Here is a 21,879-nt window from a genome sequence, read left to right on the forward strand (position 1 = left end):
TTCCATTAGTTAGAAAAAGAAAGAAAGAAAAAAAAAAAAAAAAAAAAAAAAAAAAAAAAAAAAAATCGAGATTTTATTTTTAGGCCAAATCGCCCAGCCCTAGACACAGTTTCGTGAAGAAAAAAAAAGCACAATGTCTTAATAAAATGTAAAAAAAGGCTATAAGGCACAAAAATGTAACAAATATAGAAAGTTAGTCTGGAGACCTGATTCTCCCAGGTGATGATCGCTAGCTTTCGTGAGATTAGAAAGAGACTTTAGCAGGAAAGCTCATTTGTTGCTTATGTAAACAAAAATCACATTATTACTCTACAGTGGAACAGAAGTTGTTGAACTTTGTTTCTGTGCTCCTTACCTAGGCTGTGTCCGTTCTTTGTGTAGAAGCAGGTGTTGTTGATGAGGTTTACGCAGCAGCCAATCACGTCGCCCGTTGTAAACGTGGGTCCGTAGGGCTGCCCGGTGCCGGACGAGCAGAAGGAGTGACCGTCGTCTCCGTGGTAACCGTACGAGTGCTTGTCCCAACCTGAGGGAGGAGAATTTTTTGAAGAATAAGAGTGCGGAGCAAGCAGGTGCGAAATATGCAACAAATAGTCCAATCTGAGAGTGAATTTAAAACAAAAACAGACATAGAATGACAAATATATCAGAGAAAAGGTGCTGAGAAAAACTCCTGCGCTTGGGACCAATAAGACCATCTGTGTTCTCATTAAAGTTACTAAATAATACCCAGTATCAAAGTTTATTAACAAGGGTTAAAATAAATCACAGCCAATGTATTATTATGACTAACTTCCAGAATATTTTATATTGTTTATATTTCATTTGTAATTGTTAATTATATTTTAATGTCTGAACACACCTCTGCTTCTGTGACGAAAGAATTTCCAAAATTGGGATCAATAGATTGGTGCAGTACTAAAACCTGGAAGTAAGCTGCGCATGGGTACCTTCCTTACCTTTTCGAATCATAAATCTATCGATTAGATTTATGATTCGAAAATGATAAAAGGAGGGTAGACATGTGGAGATTATCCGACTGAACAAAACGTGATCCTTCTCTTAAATGTGTGTCAACCACAGACCTTATTTCAAGCTATTTTCCAAAATCCTATGGAGAAATCCAATTACTTTTTTGTCGAGGGAACCGGAAGGAGTTTACTTCCGGGTTTTAGGACCCGTCACTGCATCACTCTAAAGTATCTATCTATCCATCCATCTATCTCCCTTCATGTTAGTCTGCACTGTCTGCCAGATAGAGGAAAATGACGGTACATTACATCATTGTTGCACCCGTTTGGCAGATTTAACAGGATATCAAATATAACCTGGTAATATGTGTTTCTACAGCCGCTGGTAGGTGATTTGGTTTCCTTCAGACAGAGTTAGGTAAACACTTTTCAGTTTGTTTGCGCAGCTACAATCGCCTTTATTCTATTCACATGTAACTTTAGTATTTCTGTTTTGATATGCTGGCCCTCTGGTTAAGGCACTGCTTTAAAAACACACTCAGAAATAGCCCTGATATGCATCAAATGTTCTCATGTTGCTCTTCCATACTCTGCCTCTACATCTCAACTTGTATTTAATATGAGCTTTCATATAAGAAAGTAATGCAAGTTAAAACATCTTGAATTTTCACCTGTTTTTTATTTTATTTGGTGCACAATTACATGAAGTGCAGGACTCAGTAAGATTTTCAGAAGTTTATAAAACACATTAGATTAGATTAAATTAGATCCATGGCTAGGAGTAGAGGTTAACTCCCTAACCTCTTTAGGATTGTCACACATGTAGAAATCCTGAACCAGCCTCTCTAAAAATTTGACAACATGGATATGCCTTCAGATAAACGACAAATAACTCATGGAAATGAAACGTCTCTCACACCTACACCCAGTGCATCCAATCTGTACCAAACAATAAGCTCACAGACAAACTGACACCCACTCTAACAGTTTAAATGATGTCTGATATATATATATATATATATATATATATATATATAGAGAGAGAGAACGGTGACTGAACATAACAGCACAGAACTGTGTGTGTGTGTGTGTGTGCGTGACAAGAGCTATATTCAGAGCTCTGCTGCCTTGGCTACAATCTTTCATCGTTGCTGTTGTAGGATTGGTATTTAGCGTCTACAGCACCTCCGCTTTAAGGGTTGACGTAGACCCAAACGTCGCCCGGAGGTCCCCCGGTGTTGTTGCGGGAGCTAACGCTACATTAGCAAAACAAACGCTAATTTATTTTGCAAAAGGTGCAGCGGGCTTCAAACACATTCCCTCCATTGGTTTCAACCAAGCTCTCAATTCAATGTTTTCCAACCAAATACAGTTGAACTTACACTTCCCCATATTTATTTGTAAGTAGATTTGAAGATACCAAGGTTTTTGACTTGGTTGCTAGGTTACTAGCTGGGTGTTCTCCGATAAGGGGCCGGGGGGAAAAAAGTTAGTGATTACTGGTTCCATTTATTTCAATACAAATTGTTGGGGGGAACTGAAAGGCTCTTACCGTACTGGCTACTTTGCATCCCGGACATTTCCCCCAAAATTTAGATGTGATCGCAACACAGAAGTACCTTTCAAATCCCATAATATTTAAGACCCTCTAAATCATATTTAAGACCTTTATTTTTTTTTAAATCATATTTAAGACTTTTTAAGACCCCGCGGGAAACCTTTAGTAGAAACACACACATTTATCTCACCACACCCAAATAGAGAAAGCAAGCACACACAAAGTGTCTTCTTACCTGGGAGTCTGTTCATGTTTACACCCTGAGCGGACAGACCGATGCCCATGTACCTGTGGAGAGAGATTTAAGAGTTAATCTAAACACATCAAAAAGAGATTTAAGAGCAAGACCCACCTACTGACCTGCCATTAATTATGCCTTGCTGATAAACATCAACACATTGCATTAGTGTGTCAGTCATCTAAGAGTCAAGGACAGCCCCCACCGAAGAGCCAAAGCCCCTTTGTTTGTGATACAGGGCACAATTAATCAAAATGATATCCATCGTGCAATATCCAAATCGCAGTAAGTGCAATATTTGGTAACGTTTAATAGCTAATAATATCTTTAGAAAGTGTTGTGGAGCTTCAGAGGTCCCGGCGTCCTAACAGTCTAATAATAATGAGAATAATGTTTTAAAAAAGGATCAATCCCTCCAACATGATGAACCGTATCAGACAAAATAATCACTTTAATATATTTGTTCCGTATTGTGCAGCGCTACTGCCATCCCCCTGATGACGCATCACTAACCCTAGTGCTGTAGCGATGCGTCGACTTCAAAATATCGTCGACGACATATTTCCTCATCGACGCATCGCCACACACACGTGGGTCACCCAAAACAACAACAAGCAGTTCGCAATCGCACTTTAAACACTATGGAGACTGAAACGGCTACCACGTCCTCCTCACAGGATTGCGCACGAAGCCCTGCAAAAAGCCCCCAAACAAAAACATCTTGCCTTAGGTCTTTCAAATTGAATTTATTGAAATCTCCAATATCAACGTAAGAGCTTGTTCGGGGGGTGCTAACACTTAACCATAAACTTTATCGTTTACTTCCTCCGTCTTTATATGTAGATATTACTTTTCTCCGTTAATCTCCGTCACGTTGTTTCCATAGCAACAACAACTTCCGGTCAACAGCGCTACCTCTCCTTCAAAATAAAAGTATATTCATAAATAGGAACAGCCCTAGTGTGTTGTGCAGCTTGAGTTCTGTGCACTTCGGTAGTGCTAACTATCTTATAGCTTTCCGTGCGGTTTGTTCGTGCTTGGTTGGTTAGTAGTTAATGTTAGCTACCTAGTAGCTAGCGGCGCCAGCTGTGTGTTAGTTAACGTTTGTCAGCATTTAAAGTTGGAAGGAATGGTGGCTAGTTTACATCTGCAGAACACCGCTATCTAGCCGCTACTAACCCGGAACGAACAAACTGCACAGAGAGCTAACTCATGTTGTGGTCGTTTACAAGTCAAACATAACATTAGACTAACGTTAGTCAGCTTATAGTATCAATGTATGTCAACTAACGGAGCCAAGCAATGTGCAGGCCAGGGCTGCACGTAAACTGGTGCGCAGTTGTCATGAATGAAGTAATGATTTTTGTTATTTATTTGAGATACATTATGTTTTTTATAAATCGAACAACAGAAAAATAATCGTTAGATTAGTCGACTAATCGCCCGATTAATCGTTTTCAAAATAATCGTTTCCCCCCAGCACTAACACACACAGGTTAATATATAGTCAATGAGGAGTTGTGTAAGTGTTTTTCTGTGTTCAGAGTCCTCACCCATCTCGTCCTTTGCTGATGATCTTGACCTCGAAGTAGTAGACCCCGCAGGCAGCAGGGATGGGGTGTGTGGCCCGCACTGACGCTGCATCTTTAGGGGTTTTTCCGTGACCTTCAGGGTAAAAACACAGAGAGCGGGTATTACAAACAGATCATGCTATAATCAAAGGATGGACACGAGTTTGAAGACAGAAGCTTTTCCAATGCTACTTAGCCTTTGTGTTTTCCTTGGGTTGGGTTTTAAAATATTTTTGTCAGGATAAAAGTTTATTTAATCTCATAGCCAAACAAAAACATGGACGGTTTCAAACTAGGTTCTACGCTAAGAATACTCATTACTTTCATTGATTTGTGTGTGTTTTGTTTAAATGTATAGCATGTGGTGTCATTTTGCACTGCCATTAAATAATGCAAGAGGCCCCATTATGCTTTATGAGGGTTTTCCCTTTCCTTTAGTGCATGTAAATGGTGTTCCCTCCAGAGGAAGTTTCTCTCCCCCTTTAACATTAAAACATGTCACAGTCGAGGAACAAAACACGAATATGAGCCTATCAATTAGCAGAATATGTCACCTTCAAATAGTTTCAAAACAGGATCCTAATTAAAGTAAATATTATTTGACATATATAGTCTGTAATAATCCAACAGAATATGTTTGTTATATCTTAACTATGGTCAAAATGATTCAGAATGTTTGCCCTGTAAAAATAGGTTTATTTTTGTGTGTATGAGGTCTTTTGATAATAAAATGTAAGTACAACGTGTGGTAATTAGTTGTTAACACAAACAGTTGGCATGAGGACAACACAAACAGTTGACATGAGAACAACACCAACATCTGACATGAGGACAACACAAACAGTTGACATGAGGACAACACAAACAGTTGACATGAGAACAACACCAACATCTGACATGAGGACAACACAAACAGTTGACATGAGGACAACACAAACAGTTGACATGAGAACAACACCAACATCTGACATGAGGACAACACAAACAGTTGACATGAGGACAACACAAACAGTTGACATGAGGACAACACAAACAGTTGACATGAGAACAACACCAACATCTGACATGAGGACAACACAAACAGTTGACACGAGGACAACACAAACAGTTGACACGAGGACAACACAAACAGTTGACACGAGGACAACACAAACAGTTGACACGAGGACAACACAAACAGTTGACACGAGGACAACACAAACAGTTGACATGAAGACAACACAAACAGTTGACATGAAGACAACACAAACAGTTGACATGAAGACAACACAAACAGTTGACATGAAGACAACACAAACAGTTGACATGAAGACAACACAAACAGTTGACATGAAGACAACACAAACAGTTGACATGAAGACAACACAAACAGTTGAAATGAGGACAACACCAAGGTTAAGCTGATTGATTAATTTGGATTTGGCCTTTCATTATCCATTTAGATTCATTTTAATTCAAAGCACAGGGCATGACTGTATGCCCTTGGATTAAAGTCAGGTGGGGCTTCTGCAGAGACTATACACAAAGAAAGTTTGACAACCTAATTGCTGTGCTAACAGGGACCGGCCTCAAGGGAAATGTCCCAATACCTTCCCAGGTACATTTCTATTGGCAGTATTTTGTATAATTGCAATTCCACAGATTACGAATTTGAGTGTAAAATAAATAGGGGACTTTTGATGTCAAAGAATATAAAAATGGGCTTTATGCGAGGGGGAAGAAGGCGTTGTGTCCAAGGACATATGGTGCCATTTTATTAGATAGTATTTGTATTAATATCTGTGAAGGATTATATTACATTGCATTTAGCTGACGCTTTTATCCAAAGCGACTTTCGTGCGTTCGACCAACAAAATAAAAACTTGAAGAAAACATTTAATACTTTGAATCTGGACATTGTGGGTTGTCAAGCAGCTCATCCCATTACTCTGCTGAAGCTAAAGTTTGCTCAACAGCTACAGAGCAGTCAACTGATTTATGAGCGGTCAATACCAGAAGTATTTACACTGCAAGACGCTACTTGGCAGCTGTTTAAAGTTGTTATAACATGTGCCTGGTTATTAACACTCTATTAAACGTCATGATTATACTACAAAGTTAAATGTACCACTAATGTAATATCTTATTTAATACAAACTGCATACACTAATTGTTGTAGATATTTTGTTAAATACGATGCCAACAATACAGATGAAACTACAAAAAATGTTTGAACAACAACAATTTCATTAAGTTATTTCAAAATGTGGATAACTAAGTCGCTGCCATTGATACACTGCTGGTAGCATGATTATACTAAGAAACACTGACTTCTCCTAGTGTACCACTAATGTAATATCTTACTAGATGTGAGCTAAATCTGGGAGTGTTTCCTGTAGTAAACAAGCTTTCTTTACTATGGAAAACGTGGTTTGGGAGAAACAGAACCCTGAAAGGATAACAACGAGTAACTGCATTATTTTAATGATTTGTTCAAGTAGAATTAAGGTCATGACTTTCGTAGATATAAATATAATTGTTTCTTTTTATAGAATTGGGAGGGATGAAACCCTCTTTAATGCTCACACAGTGAAATGTGTTCTCTGCTTTTAACCCATCCTAGTACCAGGAGTCTAGCACTAGGAGCAGTGGGCAGCTATTGTACAGCGCCCAGGGAGCAATGGGAGTGGGGGGGGAAGTGGGGGTGTCCGGTGCCTTGCTCAAGGGCACCACGGCAGGGCAGGAGGTGAACTGGGACCTCTTGAAGTAGCAGTCCACACTCCATATTTAGGTCTGGTTGGGGACTTGAACCGGTGACCCTACGGCTCACAGTCCAAGCCCCTACTGACTGAGCCACTGCCGGATAATACGATGACTACAAGACAGGCCTGAAGTTGAATCTACAGAAAATGCTTTGACAACAAAAATAATCTTAATCGCAGTTGGAATTTTAAAAAAAATAAAAAATCATAGTCAGATATTTTCCTCCCATTGTCCCTTCAGAGGATGTCTCATTTAAATCTGGCTACTGTGAGTTTAATGAACGAATATTTGGGAATACCCAGAACACTTTCAAATATGAACTGATGTTGATCAACTAAAATATAAAAGCTAAAACCTATTCTACATGTGTTTAGTGAAGGTGTTTGATAGATTAATACAGTGTTCAGCTGAGGGAAAACAAAAGCATCACAATAACACACAAAGAACCCATATTCAAAACGTACATCGCAGCTTTATAATTGTTAGTGTCACTGCCATTTAATGTAATTAAGATCAATCAAAAAATGAGAACTCATAATCCACTAAGAAAGGAAAGTCTTAATATAAATGATATATCCAATAAACAGTTCAAAGCATGATGATATTCAACTTCTAAAGAAAGCAAGAAAACAAGAATTAATCACTTTTGAGAAGCTAGAACAAGGAAATGATTGTTATTTTTGGTTACCAAAAGACTTCAATGATAAAACTACTTATTGGTTTTCATAAAAAATATCTAATACAAATATTATCTTGAGTATTAGATAACAAGCCGTTAGGGAATTCCTAAATAATGTATGTCACATGCAAAAGTAACACTCAAGTGATTTGAATCCTGCTGTTCCTCATGCATGAAAAACGGTTTATTATAAGATTATTTGTACTAAAAAAAAAATCAGGTGTGCTGTTTGTTTATTTAAGTAAAATGACTCAGATGTCCTTCCAACGAATACTTAACAGTTTGCAGTGTTTGAAGGCTAACGTTACACAACATCTGTGTACCTGCTATTAAATACATCTGCTGTATAGAGGCAGAACATTCTAGTCGTCAAGAAGGAAGAGTGTGCGTAGTGGGCCTGGTCAGACCCAGAATAGTAGAACACACCCAGGAAGCACAGATTTGTATTAACTCTATCCTTTTCTTGTAGGCCTGCAACAAAAACCCTCTTGATAGCTTTGCTAATCAGCCCGGATGTCACTTGATATTAAAACCTCAGCAGCAAACGACTATCTTTGCCTGTCATCTATAACTACTTCACTGGTAGCCTAGCAATTCATCGGAGTAATTGAAGCCAATCGGGATATTCGACAGTGTATTTCCTGTCATTTAATTACCTAATAATGCTACATTAGCCAACCAAAAAGGGATGTGTAGCTCATGTCCATTTCGGCTTGATTATATGACTTATGGGTGCTTCTACACCTACATGTTATGTGTTTTTTTGACATGACATCCGTCGTTATAGCTTCAGGATGACACTTTATACGATACTAATTCAATGTCAGTCATTTGTCAAACCTTTTACTTGCATCACAGCAGCTCCATTTGCAACATCAAACAAGGACACATACACGACACAAGGAAAACAAACATTTAGCAGAACATCACAACCACCGAATAGAAACTCGAATATCCTTTAGCGTACATTATATATGGGATTTAGCTCTGTATTTAATTTTAGGACAGACTGGTCTAGTCTAACTTTATTAACAAGGTAGCGGGGAAGCTAACGAGCTAGCAGGTCAGTTTTAGGCTGTGGATAAAACCTCGCCAGCTGGTCGGGTTGCAAGATGTCCTCTGCCTTGTTGTTGATGAAGCCACTAGCCTACTTTGTTTTTAGCCACGTCAAGCTAAGCTAACGTTAGCAATGGGGTGGGGGGATAAAAGTGCGTTATATTCCATTTGAACTCTGTATGTTTCTTTCTTATTATTTTTGCTGCTATGATACGTTAGTTTCCATGCGGGAATTAATAACGGTCCAACTTATCTGATCATATCTAGTTTGTTTTTAGCCCCAACGGTTAGCTTTGACGGTTGGTCCGCTAACTGTCAAGCTAAGCTAACATTAGCATTGGAGGAAGGGGAGGAGGATAATAATAAAAGTGCTTTAAACTCAGTGTTTGTCTTCATGTCATTACCTTTATAGTGCACACGGAGGTTGTTCTGTGAGAGCCCGATGTAGCTGAACTTGTCCTTTGGGCTCCAGGAGCGGGGCAGCGGAGTCTCCGTCTCATTTACGGCCGGGTAGAGCCGTCGGAGCCGCTGGTTGAGCTCCTTCTCCTGGTCGTTCAGAGCAGAGTCTCCGTGGACAACAACCGACATCAGGAACCCACAGCCCCCCGACGACTGTCCAGACATCACGTTGATTCACTCTTTAAATGGCTTGTCGGCAAACAAGCCAAATCCACTTGTGTCGGTCAGTGTCGTGTTTTTAAAGGGAGTTTTTTTTAGCAAAAGCTAACTGGCTCCACTGGTTCGTATTGGATAAGCTAACTAGAAGGCTAAGCTAACTAGCATGTTAAGCTAACTGGCTCCGCTGGTTCGTAGGGGAGATGCTAACTAGCAAGCTCATATAACTAGCATGCTAAGCTAACTGTCTCTGTTAGTTTGTACGGGTTACGCTGAATAGCAGGCTAAGCTACCTAGCATGCCCAGCTAACTAGCTCCTGGTTAGCCGAGAAGCTAACCTGGTGGCTAACCCGTTCAGCAAAAGGCAAAGCGCTCGGCTCAGGTTGACATTAGCTGACACAAAGCCACATATATATAGACACTAGAAGGAGACTGAGAGTGGATGAAATACAGAAGAGCTGGTCGACGAAGGGAGGTAGGAGAGCAGTTATGTTGCGTAGAGACGGACCGAGTGTAATGAGCTCAGCTAGCCTCGATCTTTTGTTTGTTGTCGGAGCGATATCCGCGAATCTGATTGGCTGAGAGCAGCTCTACTCACTACCTATGGGGAATGTGAAATAAAGAAATATAATATAAAATCAATGGTGTAATAAGTTTCAGTTGCTTAACTTTAGTAAAAGTACCAATACATTATTGTCAACGTTCCTCATTGCAAGAAGTCCTGCATGCAAAATCTTACTTAAGTAAAAGTATTATCAGCTAAATGTACTTTGTATTACAAGTAATAGTACAAACAGTCTTTATGTCTGTGTATATAATTATTCTTACATAGGTGAACTTTCTAGATAACATTGTTGCATCAAGTAGCATATTACTGTGTAATTTGACTATTTTCTGACTTAAATTTATTGGAGTAAAATTACATTATTTCCCCTTTTCAATATCATAAAATGGAAAAATACAAGTACCTCAACATTTTAACATCCAGGGACAAGCAATTTGTCATGCAACAATAATTAAATAACTCTATTTTTCAAGCCCGAATATCACGAAGCAGAAAAAAAGCTTTGGCAACCCTAACTAATGGGTCGGGACCCAGGGTGCTGTCGAGAAAATTACCATATTAAGTGACAACTCATCAAATTGACTGGAGGAGGTTGTATTTGTTTCCAGTTTGGCCTGCGCTTCCTGTGAAAGTTCCTCACAGCAACATGTGGGAATGTTCATTGCATCACTGAGGAGGAATCTGGAATGATGTTGCTGTCCCTGTAGGGAAGACTCGCTCAGACTCAGACTCCGAGTCCTCTGGAAAACACAAACGGTAGACGGCTGTTTATCATCGGCAGGACAAATGTTTGAGAAGCCAAGCAGGACAAAGTGTTCTGGGAAAACATCCTCGCTGTTTGTTTATATCCTGCTTGGACAGCATCATGACAGAGATGGAGGGAATAGTTCAAAACATGTACAAAATATTAGGTAATAACTTAAATAGGACATATTATTCTAATTTCCAGGTTCATATTAATATGTAGTGTCTCTACTTTAAAGAGTCCTCTCCTGCTGATGTTCAGATGTATATCAGTATGTAGTGTCTCTACTTTAAAGAGTCCTCTCCTGCTGATGTTCAGGTGTATATCAGTAGGTAGTGTCTCTACTTTAAAGAGTCCTCTCCTGTTGATGTTCAGGTGTATATCAGTATGTAGTGTCTCTACTGGGACATGTCTCTCCATGCTTCAATGTTCAAAAAGCTCTTTATTTATTTTGCTGCAGCACCTCTTTTCACCCTCTGTCTGAAACCAGAGCCCAGTCTGCTCTGATTGGTTAGCTGGCCGACTCTGTTGTGATTGGTCAACCAGCTTAGAGATGCCCCGCCCTTTGGCCTATCACGAACAATGTGTTGGAGCACTAGCCAAATAGAAGCCGGAGGGTTAAATAGTGATGTCACTATGTTCAGGAAGTAAACAAAGGAGTCCAATGGAGGCGTTTCAGGAAGGAGGGAAGGGAGTGTGTGGGAGAGAACTTTGGAATTGTAGCCTTTGCAAACCATTTACATGCACACAAACCTATATAACACACTGCATGGAAGGGAACAACCCTAAAGCATAAAGGGGCCTTCTTATTTATCTGACAATGAAAAAACACTATAATGCTGCATATTTTCCTGAGTTTTACATATTTGCATATCTTAGTAGAAAATGCTCTGACTGTTGTTTATTTTACAAGCAAACTCTTTTATTAGAAGGTATGTTGAAGCACAACATCTACATTTAAATCATTTATTATAATAGTTTATTTTGCAATAACATGTTCTCTTTATTAATGTGTGCCTAATTGCCACAAAGTCAATTAGCAACTATTACAAACACAAAGAGTGGTAGAAGTGCTCACATCTATTTGTAATAACAGCATTAAAGTTTAATTTGACTTTCAAATGATTTGAGCAAACACTCCTGCTGCATATGTTTCATAATTTGAATGGATAGTGTGAGACTTGAAGCATGTTGGATTTTTTCTGACATGTAAAGTCTAGAGTTCTCCAACAACACTGATTTGATTTCTATGTTCTTAGACATAATGGGGCAGAGGAGATTAGCCCCCTCTGGTGGTTCAGGCTCAAACTCATCACAGAGCACAGAGTCGACACTTCAATATAGACTGAACAAAAAAAAGTAGTATTTAATCAAAATGAACTTTCTAGAAAAAACTCCTTAAAGCAAATTTCAGATATGTTTGAATAAGAATTATTTCAGTTTTCAGACATTAAACCAGAACATGACGTTATAAATATCACTTTTTAGCATCATACACCAGCATCAAGTTTTAAGATTTAATTTTAAGATCTCATACATTAAGGCTTTCCATTATTGCTAAATGTATTATGCTGCACACTAAGATGGATCTGTCTGAGGAAATAAGGCATTCTAACAAATATCCACCTAAATCTAACACTTTAATAGAGAATTTCTTGCCTTTATTTGACTTTTCTTTCCATTTCTCCAATCTTACGTGAATTGGTGAAATCAGTTTACTCAACATTTGTTATTACTTTACAGTATGTTGATTTTAATTTGCTGCATTGTGTGAAGAACTTTGCAACCTGTGCTCTGATTAAAAATGACCAGAATGACCTGCCAAAGCGTCGTTGTTTCGGTCTTGTTTTTCTCATCCACACACATTTATTTAGCAGAATTCACCAGAAATGGCAATAACGAGATAGCCTGAGCAAAAAAGCCAACAAATCTTTTTGTGGCTATTTTACTCCCGAACTTATACTTAATTAGGTGTCTATCCCACTAACTTTCTTTATTTGCATGTTCCCTTAATTCACCAAAAATAGCATTTAATTATACTCAATTTGCATATTTATGTTAATTCATATTAATCTCTGCTTCAGATGCACCAAACCTCTACAAAACAAGTCACACAACCTGATTTATTGAACATTTTATTCCAAAAAACATTGCGTTACTCTCATATGTCAACAAAATGAAACAAGAGTTTTAAACCCAGATTTATACAATGTAAAGAGATGCAAATCAACACACATTTAATTAGATAATCCCTCATTTGCATATTCAAACATGACATTTCGGAAAACTTGTAATAAAAAAACTTTTTCTCATTATGTCGGTAATCAACTGGGAAAGTTTCATGTTGATATCTGTTAGTTACATTTTGTCACTAAGTTACCTCGTAGCTAAGTCTGACGCTTTGAACTTTAATACGCTATTTGCACGAGGGTCTCTGACGTACTCCCAACACATCGTGAAACTGCTCTGAAGAGTGTCCTTTTAAACTGGCTGTGATTTAGTTTAAAAGTTTATTTTAACACAAGCGACGGAATATTTTCCAAGACAGGAGGAAAAGTACTCTAGACGTTAGCCAGCGTATGCTAGCGTTAGCTGGTTAGCGCCAGTCGATGCGGAAATAGTGGTTTTCTGTTCTTCATAGTTGTGTATATATTATGCTGTATATCATTTGAAGCCTTTGTCCAGTTTTCTGGCTGGGGGTTTAGCAGCCTGGCAAATCCGATGAACATCTTAAATGCTCATTTTCAGGAGCTCCTAGGAAGCGGGTGTAAAAGGTCGGCTATCAAGCTAAACTAATTAGCACAAATGGACGACGGAGAAAAAAGGCTTTTTCCAGTTTTTCTGGCGTGGGCTTTAGTCGTCAGGCAAATCCGATGAACATCGTAAATGTTGATTTTCAAGAGCTTTTCAAGCGGATATAAAAGGTTGTCATCTTTTAACCGGAAACAGACGAGCAGTATTACACAGAATGCGAAAGTGACTGTGCACATAGCGGATTAATCGGCTACGAAGCTAAACACATTAGCACAAATGAACATGCATAACAATGAAAACACTCTAAGCTCTATTTGTAATGCACATAATCTCCCATAAAGAAAAGGAGCATTTTTTTTGTTCTGCTATTGAAGCGTTTGCATGGTCAGTTACACGGTAACGTCCCCATTAGTGAACTCTGGAGACCCATTGTCTAGCTAAGCAAAACATTGTGAATGAACTCTTCCAACATCAGAGTAACATGATAACAAAGGTATCCCAACTGTAGCTGTGAACATGACAGGATGTGTGATTACCTAGAAGAGCATCAGGACTGTTTGAGGCATATGATAGCTATGTGATTAACATGATGATTCAGCCTCTATGGAGAGAGACATATGACAAGCATGATCATTTCTGACGTGGAGCTAATCTGAAGTAAACATTGAATACTGCTTTCTATTCCTCCATCTTGTGACTGTGGAACTCCCTCTCTTGGATATCAGCATGTGAAGGACACTGTTCAGGAACTAACTGATGCTCTGTATGTGATGACTACTTCCATTCTGGAGAGGATCACAAATACATGGATCCTGAGATTGAAGCACAAGCCGGTGACGAGTGTATTCAGAAAAAGTCAGAATTTTTAGAAAAATACATGATTTGGGGATTTTGAGACAAAGTCCGATTTTTTTTAGATTTTGAGAAAAAGTCCGAATTTTTTGATATTTTGTGAAAAAGGCAGAATGTTGATAAAAAGGCAGATTTTTTTGAAAAATTTAGAATTTTTTAGATTTTCAGATGTCAGAATTTTGAGAAAAATTCAGAATGTTGAGATTTTGAGAAAAAAAAACATTTTGAGAAAAAAGCCAACATTTTGAGAAAAAAGTCAGAATGTTGAGATTTTCAGAAAAAAAAAACATTTTCAGAAAAAAGTCACTATTTTGTACATGACAGAATGTATAGAAGGACCGGTATTCCTCCATCTTGTGACTGTGTAACTCCCTCTCTTGGATATCAGCATGTGAAGGACACTGTTCAGGAACTAGTTGATGTGATGACTTCTGGTGAGGATCACAAATACATGGATCCTGAGATTGAAGCTCAAGCCGGGGACCAGGGATTATTAACATTTTTGAGTATTAAGAAAAAGTCAGAATTTTGAGATTTTGAAAAAAATACATGATTTTGAGAAAAATACACGATTTGGGGATTTTGAGAAAAAGTCAGAGCTTTGAGAAAAAGTCAGAATTTTGAGATTTCCAAAAAAAGTCAGAATTTTGTGAAAAGGTCAAAATGTTGAGATTTTCTGAAAAAAGCCAATATTTTGAGAAAAAAATCAATATTTTGAACATGACAGGATGTATGATTACCTAGAAGAACCGGCATTCCTCCATCTTGTGACTGTCTTGGATATCAGCAATTGAAGGACACTGTTCAGGAACTAGTTGATGCTCTGTATGTGATGACTACTTCCATTCTGGAGAGCATCACAGATACATGGATCCTCAAGCCGGTGACGAGTGACATTTTTCGAACACAAACCCATTGAACCCATTCATGTGCTTCCCATTATGGAGGCATGCAGTCCCACAGCTCGTGGCAGATACACTGGCACAGTCCATAGACCATGATTATGACCAGGCTGGCGGGAACCAGGCTCACCAGCAGGACTCCGACCGTGGTCTTCTGCATGATGAGCAGGTAGACCCCCATGGGCAGCGAGCTGAAGTACAGCAACCCCAAAACCCACACCAGCGCTCGGGCGGAGGTTTGACAAAGCAGGGCGGCACAATTCCACATCGTCCACCTCTGAGTGATGGACGCCATGGAGTCCACGCTGGAGGAGCGGTAGTCCGATCCGTGATGGTGGACTTCTCCTCGGTTGGATGTGGGTATTGGCGGCGGTGGCGGCTCCATGATGGTGATCACCACAAAGTTAGAGGACCCTCGTATGGAGGAGTAAGTGGTGGAGGAGGAAGAAGAAGAAGACGAGGACAAAGAGGAGGAGGAGAAAGGGGATGTCATGGGTGGATTACTTCCCATCAGAGAGTTGAGGCGCCGGGGGTTGAGGAGCAGTTCTGTCGTCGCCTCCTGGTGGAAGTGGAGGTTCCTCTGGTTCCTGCTTCGGAGGGACAGCGCCGCCAGCAGGTTGCAATCATCTGGCAGGCTGCTCACTTCCTGCCCAGATAGTCTGGTGACGTATCGGCAGAACGGACACACCACAACGTTCGGAGGCGACTCACCAAGGTCAAGGATCTTGGTGAGACATTTGGCGCAAAGACGGTGGCAGCAATCGAGCACTTTCGGACGGCGGCTGTTCAGATTGTAGGCGCAGTAGCAGATCTTACACTCAAGCTCCTCTGTGCTCAGTATGTCCAAGTACCCAACGCCTCCTCCTCCTCTATCATCCGGGCTTTGCAGCTCAATCATCATCCTTCCCTCCGAGATCTATCCGTCCTCAACATCAACAGAAAGACCCAACAGGAAGCTCCGGTCCAGGATCAGCACCGAGCAACACAGAGAGTTTCCCATAGATGGAGACGGTGGCAACGGTCCACTCCAATGAAGGTCTGGGGTTCATTGTGGCTCCTGAAATGTGTGTGTGTGTGTTAATGTGTGTTTGTGCATGTGCTAGTGCGTGTGTGTGTGTGAGGGAGAGATATTCGGGAGTTGATGAGGGAAGTCCCTCGTGAGTTCTGGCCTCAGAGCAGTTTGGGTAACGGTGCTTCGTTTGGGGCAAAAAAAAAAAAAGCTTTCATGGGCCGCGTGAAAGAAAAATAAAAAGAGAGAGAGAGATTGAAAGAAACACAGAGAGAGAGAGAGAGAGAGAGAGAGACAGAGAGAGAGAGAGAGAGAGAGAGAGAGAGAGAGAGAGAGAGAGAGAGAGAGAGAGAGAGTGATAACTGTTAACACAGCATTAGAAGAGACAGAAAGCCAAGAGACAACAAAGCAAAGCCTGTACAAACCAGAGCTGGAATTTTCGAGCCTGATCTTTTGTTGCTCGGTGAAATTCAGTCCAATTAGTGGCTGACACACACACACACACACACACACACACACACACACACACACACACACACACACACACACACACACACACACACACACACACACACACACACACACACACACACACACACACACACACACACACACACACACACACACACACACACACACACACACACACACACACAGATGTAACAGTATGTACAACAAAACAAGAATGAGTGCATGATAATGTTTAAGTGTGTGTGTGTGTGTGTGTGTGTGTGTGTGTGTGTGTGTGTGTGTGTGTGTGTGTGTGTGTGTGTGTGTGTGTGTGTGTGTGTGTGTGTGTGTGTGTGTGTGTGTGTGTGTGTGTGTGTGTGTGTGTCTGTGTCTGTGTCTGTGTGTGTGTGTGTGTGTGTGTGTGTGTGTTTGCACAATTTGGCACTTAGTTCAGATCTCGATACAAATCCAAAACATTTCCTTATTTTGGCCCTAACTTACCAAGACCTGTTAATTTGTACTCTTTTTCTTGGAGTCTTTCTATACAGCCTCTCCAACACACAGGCTGCATATTTATCTAGCTATCATCCTATTTTAAGTTAGGTCCATCTTCAATGATCTGACTTTAAAGTGCATTACTAAATCAAACATTGTCTGGTCCCTGTTTCTGCAGATGTGTTTTTGTTCATTGTGCGACCATTGGGTTGGTTTTATTCTGCAAATTCAGAGTCGCACTTAACCTGTTAAACCCCAAGGTCCCCGCCGGCGGGGACCCTGTTTTTTTTTTTCACGACACTGTGTCTCAGGGGATCTTAATATTTAAGAACCTATTAATGTGTTATACCAGATTAAGGGAAATAATCTCAGCTAACTGACGATACAAACCATTTTTACCAAAACAAAAAACAAGTCTCATAAGAAGCATCTAAATGACCCCTTAGCGAAAAATGCTAACGGACATTAGCACAGAACTCAAGATAAAAGTACCCTTATTACTTATTGTAGCTGCACATACAAGATATCCGATTAAAGCTGAGGTTCCACAGATTATTTAGGTATATAGTATCATCGATCCGAACTCTCAACAGGGGAAGCAAACACAGACATCACAACACGTACCTTTACGGAGCTTCTAGGGAGATCGTCTCACCGTAGCTGTCAATCTGATCGAAAGACGTGTTCAATGGCATTAAAATGAGAAAAAATGCGGCTGAATCGGTTAATCCATAGGTTTTTAACGTCTCTGTATAAAAAAAATTATTTCATTTATAATCCTTAATTACATTTTTATGTAAAAATCGCAAAGCAAAAGTTAGCTGCTAATGGTAGCCACCAGAGTGGCTGCTGCTTCCGCTCTTGGCTATGCAGCACTCTAACACACACACATGACCAAATAAGGACTATGTGGGAGTTCCCCTCGATTCCATTGGCTCTGACAGTTAGAAAGAGATGTCATATCAAAATCCAAAAAGGGGAGCCAGAGATATGAAAAATCCACCCAAATGGCCCCAGAAGAGGTTTTTTTTGCTAAATCTGTCTAAAAAGGTCAAATATCACTTGTTTTGCATCAATCTTGATACAGGGTACTTATATGTTGCACTTTGGATTCCTAAAGCTTTTAGTCTACTAACCCATCATCCAAGGTTAGTTTTCACTATAAGTATAAAATATTTTTTGGACGGACACTATAATTTACAGTTTACCATGATCAATCTGAATTTTCTTTAAAATAAAAAACATCTATATTGAATCGGACTTTTCTACATTCAACTCACAGGTTTATCATTACTTTGAGAAAAAAGATTATTCATTTAACCCTTTTAGAAGGGAAGATATGGTCATTTGTTTTGGGAATGTCATTTTCGAGCCTGAAACCTGAAAAACAGGCTCGGGGCTTAACAGGTTTTAAGAGTCAAGCCTATAGTTGAAACGTATGCACCAGCACTGACAGTGGTTTGGCTAATTTGAAGCGAATATATCTGCATTTTTGTTGTTGTTCTGAGTTTGTATCTTAATAGTTTATTGCACTTTGGTTGGAGTCACTTTGGAAACAAGCCAAATGTCATGTAATGTAAAAAGGGCAAAGGGCAAATTCCAGGATCGTGACCAGAAATCTGCGTACTGAAGTATTTGGCTTAATAATTGCGATATCTGACCAGTCAAAATATTACCTCGGCCTTGTCCAACTACTCCTGCCTGACAACACACTCTAGTTTGAAAAATCAAGAATACACTGAAATGTTTGGCTCCAACCAGAAAATTTTTCAAGGCAATGCTGTTACGGTTTGTGAAGGAAGCAGGACCCAAATGCAGATATAAACTGAAAAAAACTCCTTTATTTCAAGGCTTAACTATGAACAAAGACTGAACATAACACTCACCGCAGACCAAGTCATAACACAAGACGAACCGACAAAGACAGACAGAAAACCCAGAACTTAAATAAACAAAAGACTAATCACACAACAAGACACAGGTGAGGAGGGAGGAGGAAACACAGGGGCCCAGGTGAACACAATCAGATAGACACACCAGGGAACTAATGACAAGAGGAAAAACACAGGGGAAAGGACCAGACAATAACCCAAAGGAAAACATGACATGGAAAACAGCAAAAACACCCAAACCTACAAAACTACAACCGTGACATGAACCCAGGAGCGTGACATGAAACCCCCCCCCCCCCAGGGGACAGATTCCAGACGTCCCAAAAAACAAAGTCCAGCAGGGTGGGTGGAGGGGGTCTGGAGGACGGGTGGAGGGCGGCCGGCCCGGGGGCAAGGCAGAGTTCAAAAAGGGGAACTCGGGCGGACGGCCCGGGGGCAAGGCAGAGTTCAAAAAGGAGGTCTCGGGGGGACGGCCCGGGGGCAAGGCAGAATTCGAGGAGGGGGTCTCGGGCGGACGGCCCGGGGGCAAGGCAGAGTCCGAGGAGGGGCGAAGACCACCACGGGCGAACTCAGGGGACCGGGCTCGAGGACGAAGACCGGACAGCTCCGTAGGCCGGGAAGGAGCCGATGTCGGCAAGATCCCCCATGGAAGAGAACACAGGGCCGGCAGGACCCCCGGCAGGAGAGCAGTCGGCGGAACCTCCAACGGCACGGGACATGGGGTTGGCAGGACCCCCGGCAGAAGAGCAGTCTGCGGGACCTCCAACGTGACAAGACATGGCGTTGGCAGGACCCCCGGCAGAAGAGTCTGCGGGACCTCCAACGTGACAAGACATGGCGTTGGCAGGACCCCCGGCAGAAGAGCAGTCTGCGGGACCTCCAACGTGACAAGACATGGAGTTGTCAGGACCGCCGGCAGAAGAGTAGTCTGCGGGACCTCCAACGGTACAGGACATGGGGTTGGCAGGACTCCCGGCAGAAAAGCAGTCTGCGGGACCTCCAACGGGACAAGACATGGGGTTGGCAGGACCCCCAGCAGGAGAGTAGTCGGCGGGACCCCCCAACGGGACAGTACATAGGGTTGGCAGGACCCCCGGCAGGAGAGTAGTCGGCGGGACCCCCAACGGGACAGGACATAGGGTTGGCAGGACCCCGGCAGGAGAGTAGACGGCAGGACCCCCAACGGGACAGGACATGGGATTGGCAGGACCCCCGGCAGGAGAGTAGTCGGCGGGACCTCCAACGGGACAGGACACGGAGCCGGCAGGACCCCCAGCGGAACCTCCATCGGCACAGGACATAGGGTTGGCAGGACCCCCGGCAGAAGAGTAGTCGGCAGGTCCCCCAACGGGACAGGACATAGGGTTGGCAGGACCCCCGGCGGAACCTCCATCGGCACAGGACATAGGGTTGGCAGGACCCCCAGCGGAACCTCCAACGACACTTGAGTGGGTTGGTTCGCCAACAGAACACGGGGTGCTGGAGTCGGCCGGTATGCCGACAGGACACGGGGAGCTGGCGTCGGCTGGAGAGCCAGCAGGAGCCGAGGAGCCGGAGTCGGGACCATGGTTACTGGAGCCGGTACTGAAGCCGGGACCATGGCTGTAAGGTCCGGTTCTGGAGCCGGAAACATGGCTGTAAGGTCCGGAACCTGGATCATGGCTGTGTGGACTGGTTTTGGAGCCGGAAACATGGCTGTAAGGTCCGGTTCTGGAGCCGGAAACATGGCTGTAAGGTCCGGAGCTGAAGCGTGGATCATGGCTGTGTGGACTGGTTTTGGATTCGGAAACAAGGCTGTAAGGTCCGGTTCTGGAGCAGGGGCCATGGTTGCTGGGGCCGGCACTGGAGCTGGAACCATGGAGCAGAAGCCTGGACCCTGGCTGTGTAAGCCAGGTAATGGAGTATGGAAGCAAAGCTGCGTGGGCCGGTACTGCTGCATGGAGCCATGGCTGCTGGGGCCTGTACTGGGGGTGGAGCCATGGCTGTGTGGGCCGGTTCTGTAGCCGGAACCATGGCTGCTGGGGCTCGGGGTGCTAGCCTGGCCTTGCGACTTCTTCTCTTCGCAGCCGCCTGAATACTCCGTGGACCTCCATAAGCCAGACGAGTTACATCATACAACTCCTGAACAGGAGCAGGAACTGGGGCAGAAGCATGGGTTGACTTCAGACGGACCCCACTGAGCCGTATGGTGCCAGGTTGGGAATTGGGAGGCAGGGGGCTAGCATGCCTGGGGCTAGCAGGCCGGGAATCACAATTCGGGAGGATGTCCATAATCCAGCCAGGTAAAAACTTCACAAGATGAGGTTTCTCCCTTGCCATCTGGTGCGCCTCTGCCAGAGTAGCCTCTTTCTGCTGCACACTGAACGCTGCCCCCCACCTACCATAGCAGAAAGCCAGAGAATAGTTAAATGACGTAATTCCCTCTCGAATGGATAATCTGCTGGGTCCATTTTGGTCGGTTCGTTCTGTTACGGTTTGTGAAGGAAGCAGGACCCAAATGCAGATATAAACTGAAAAAAACTCCTTTATTGCAAGGCTTAACTGAACAAAGACTGAACAGAACACTCACCGCAGACCAAGTCATAACACAAGACGAACCGACAAAGACAGACAGAAAACCCAGCACTTAAATAAACAAAAGACTAATCACACAACAAGACACAGGTGATGAGGGAGGAGGAAACACAGGGGCCCAGATGAACACAATCAGATAGACACACCAGGGAAACAAATGACAAGAGGAAAAACACAGGGAAAAGGACCAGACAATAACCCAGAGGAAAACATG

General features: G+C 42.1%; 2 protein-coding genes across 3 annotated transcripts in view; both read right to left on the reverse strand.

The window, feature by feature from the left end:
* The window catches only part of ranbp9 (RAN binding protein 9), a 34,073-nt gene extending 24,077 nt beyond the window's left edge, over window positions 1-9,996 (reverse strand). Inside the window, exons 1-4 of one of the 2 annotated variants that reach the window (XM_079651977.1) lie at window positions 9,217-9,996; window positions 4,318-4,429; window positions 2,762-2,814; window positions 356-523 (exon numbers count right to left, since the gene is read on the reverse strand). In XM_079651977.1, coding sequence (XP_079508103.1) covers window positions 356-523; window positions 2,762-2,814; window positions 4,318-4,429; window positions 9,217-9,436 — 553 coding nt within the window. In that variant the 5' untranslated portion in view covers window positions 9,437-9,996. The remainder of the gene's footprint in view (window positions 1-355; window positions 524-2,761; window positions 2,815-4,317; window positions 4,430-9,216) is intronic. The other variant, XM_079651976.1, reaches the window with a different exon arrangement.
* A 5,286-nt stretch (window positions 9,997-15,282) lies between these two features.
* Window positions 15,283-16,146, reverse strand: rnf182 (ring finger protein 182; the record flags this gene model as incomplete). The annotated part of the gene is made up of 1 exon (XM_079651111.1): window positions 15,283-16,146. One exon carries the CDS (start codon window positions 16,144-16,146, stop codon window positions 15,283-15,285), a length of 864 nt encoding a protein of 287 aa, XP_079507237.1.
* Between the last annotated feature and the right edge of the window lie 5,733 nt (window positions 16,147-21,879).

Source organism: Notothenia rossii, assembly GCF_949606895.1.
Source record: "Notothenia rossii genome assembly, chromosome: 9".
Lineage (NCBI taxonomy): Eukaryota > Metazoa > Chordata > Actinopteri > Perciformes > Nototheniidae > Notothenia > Notothenia rossii.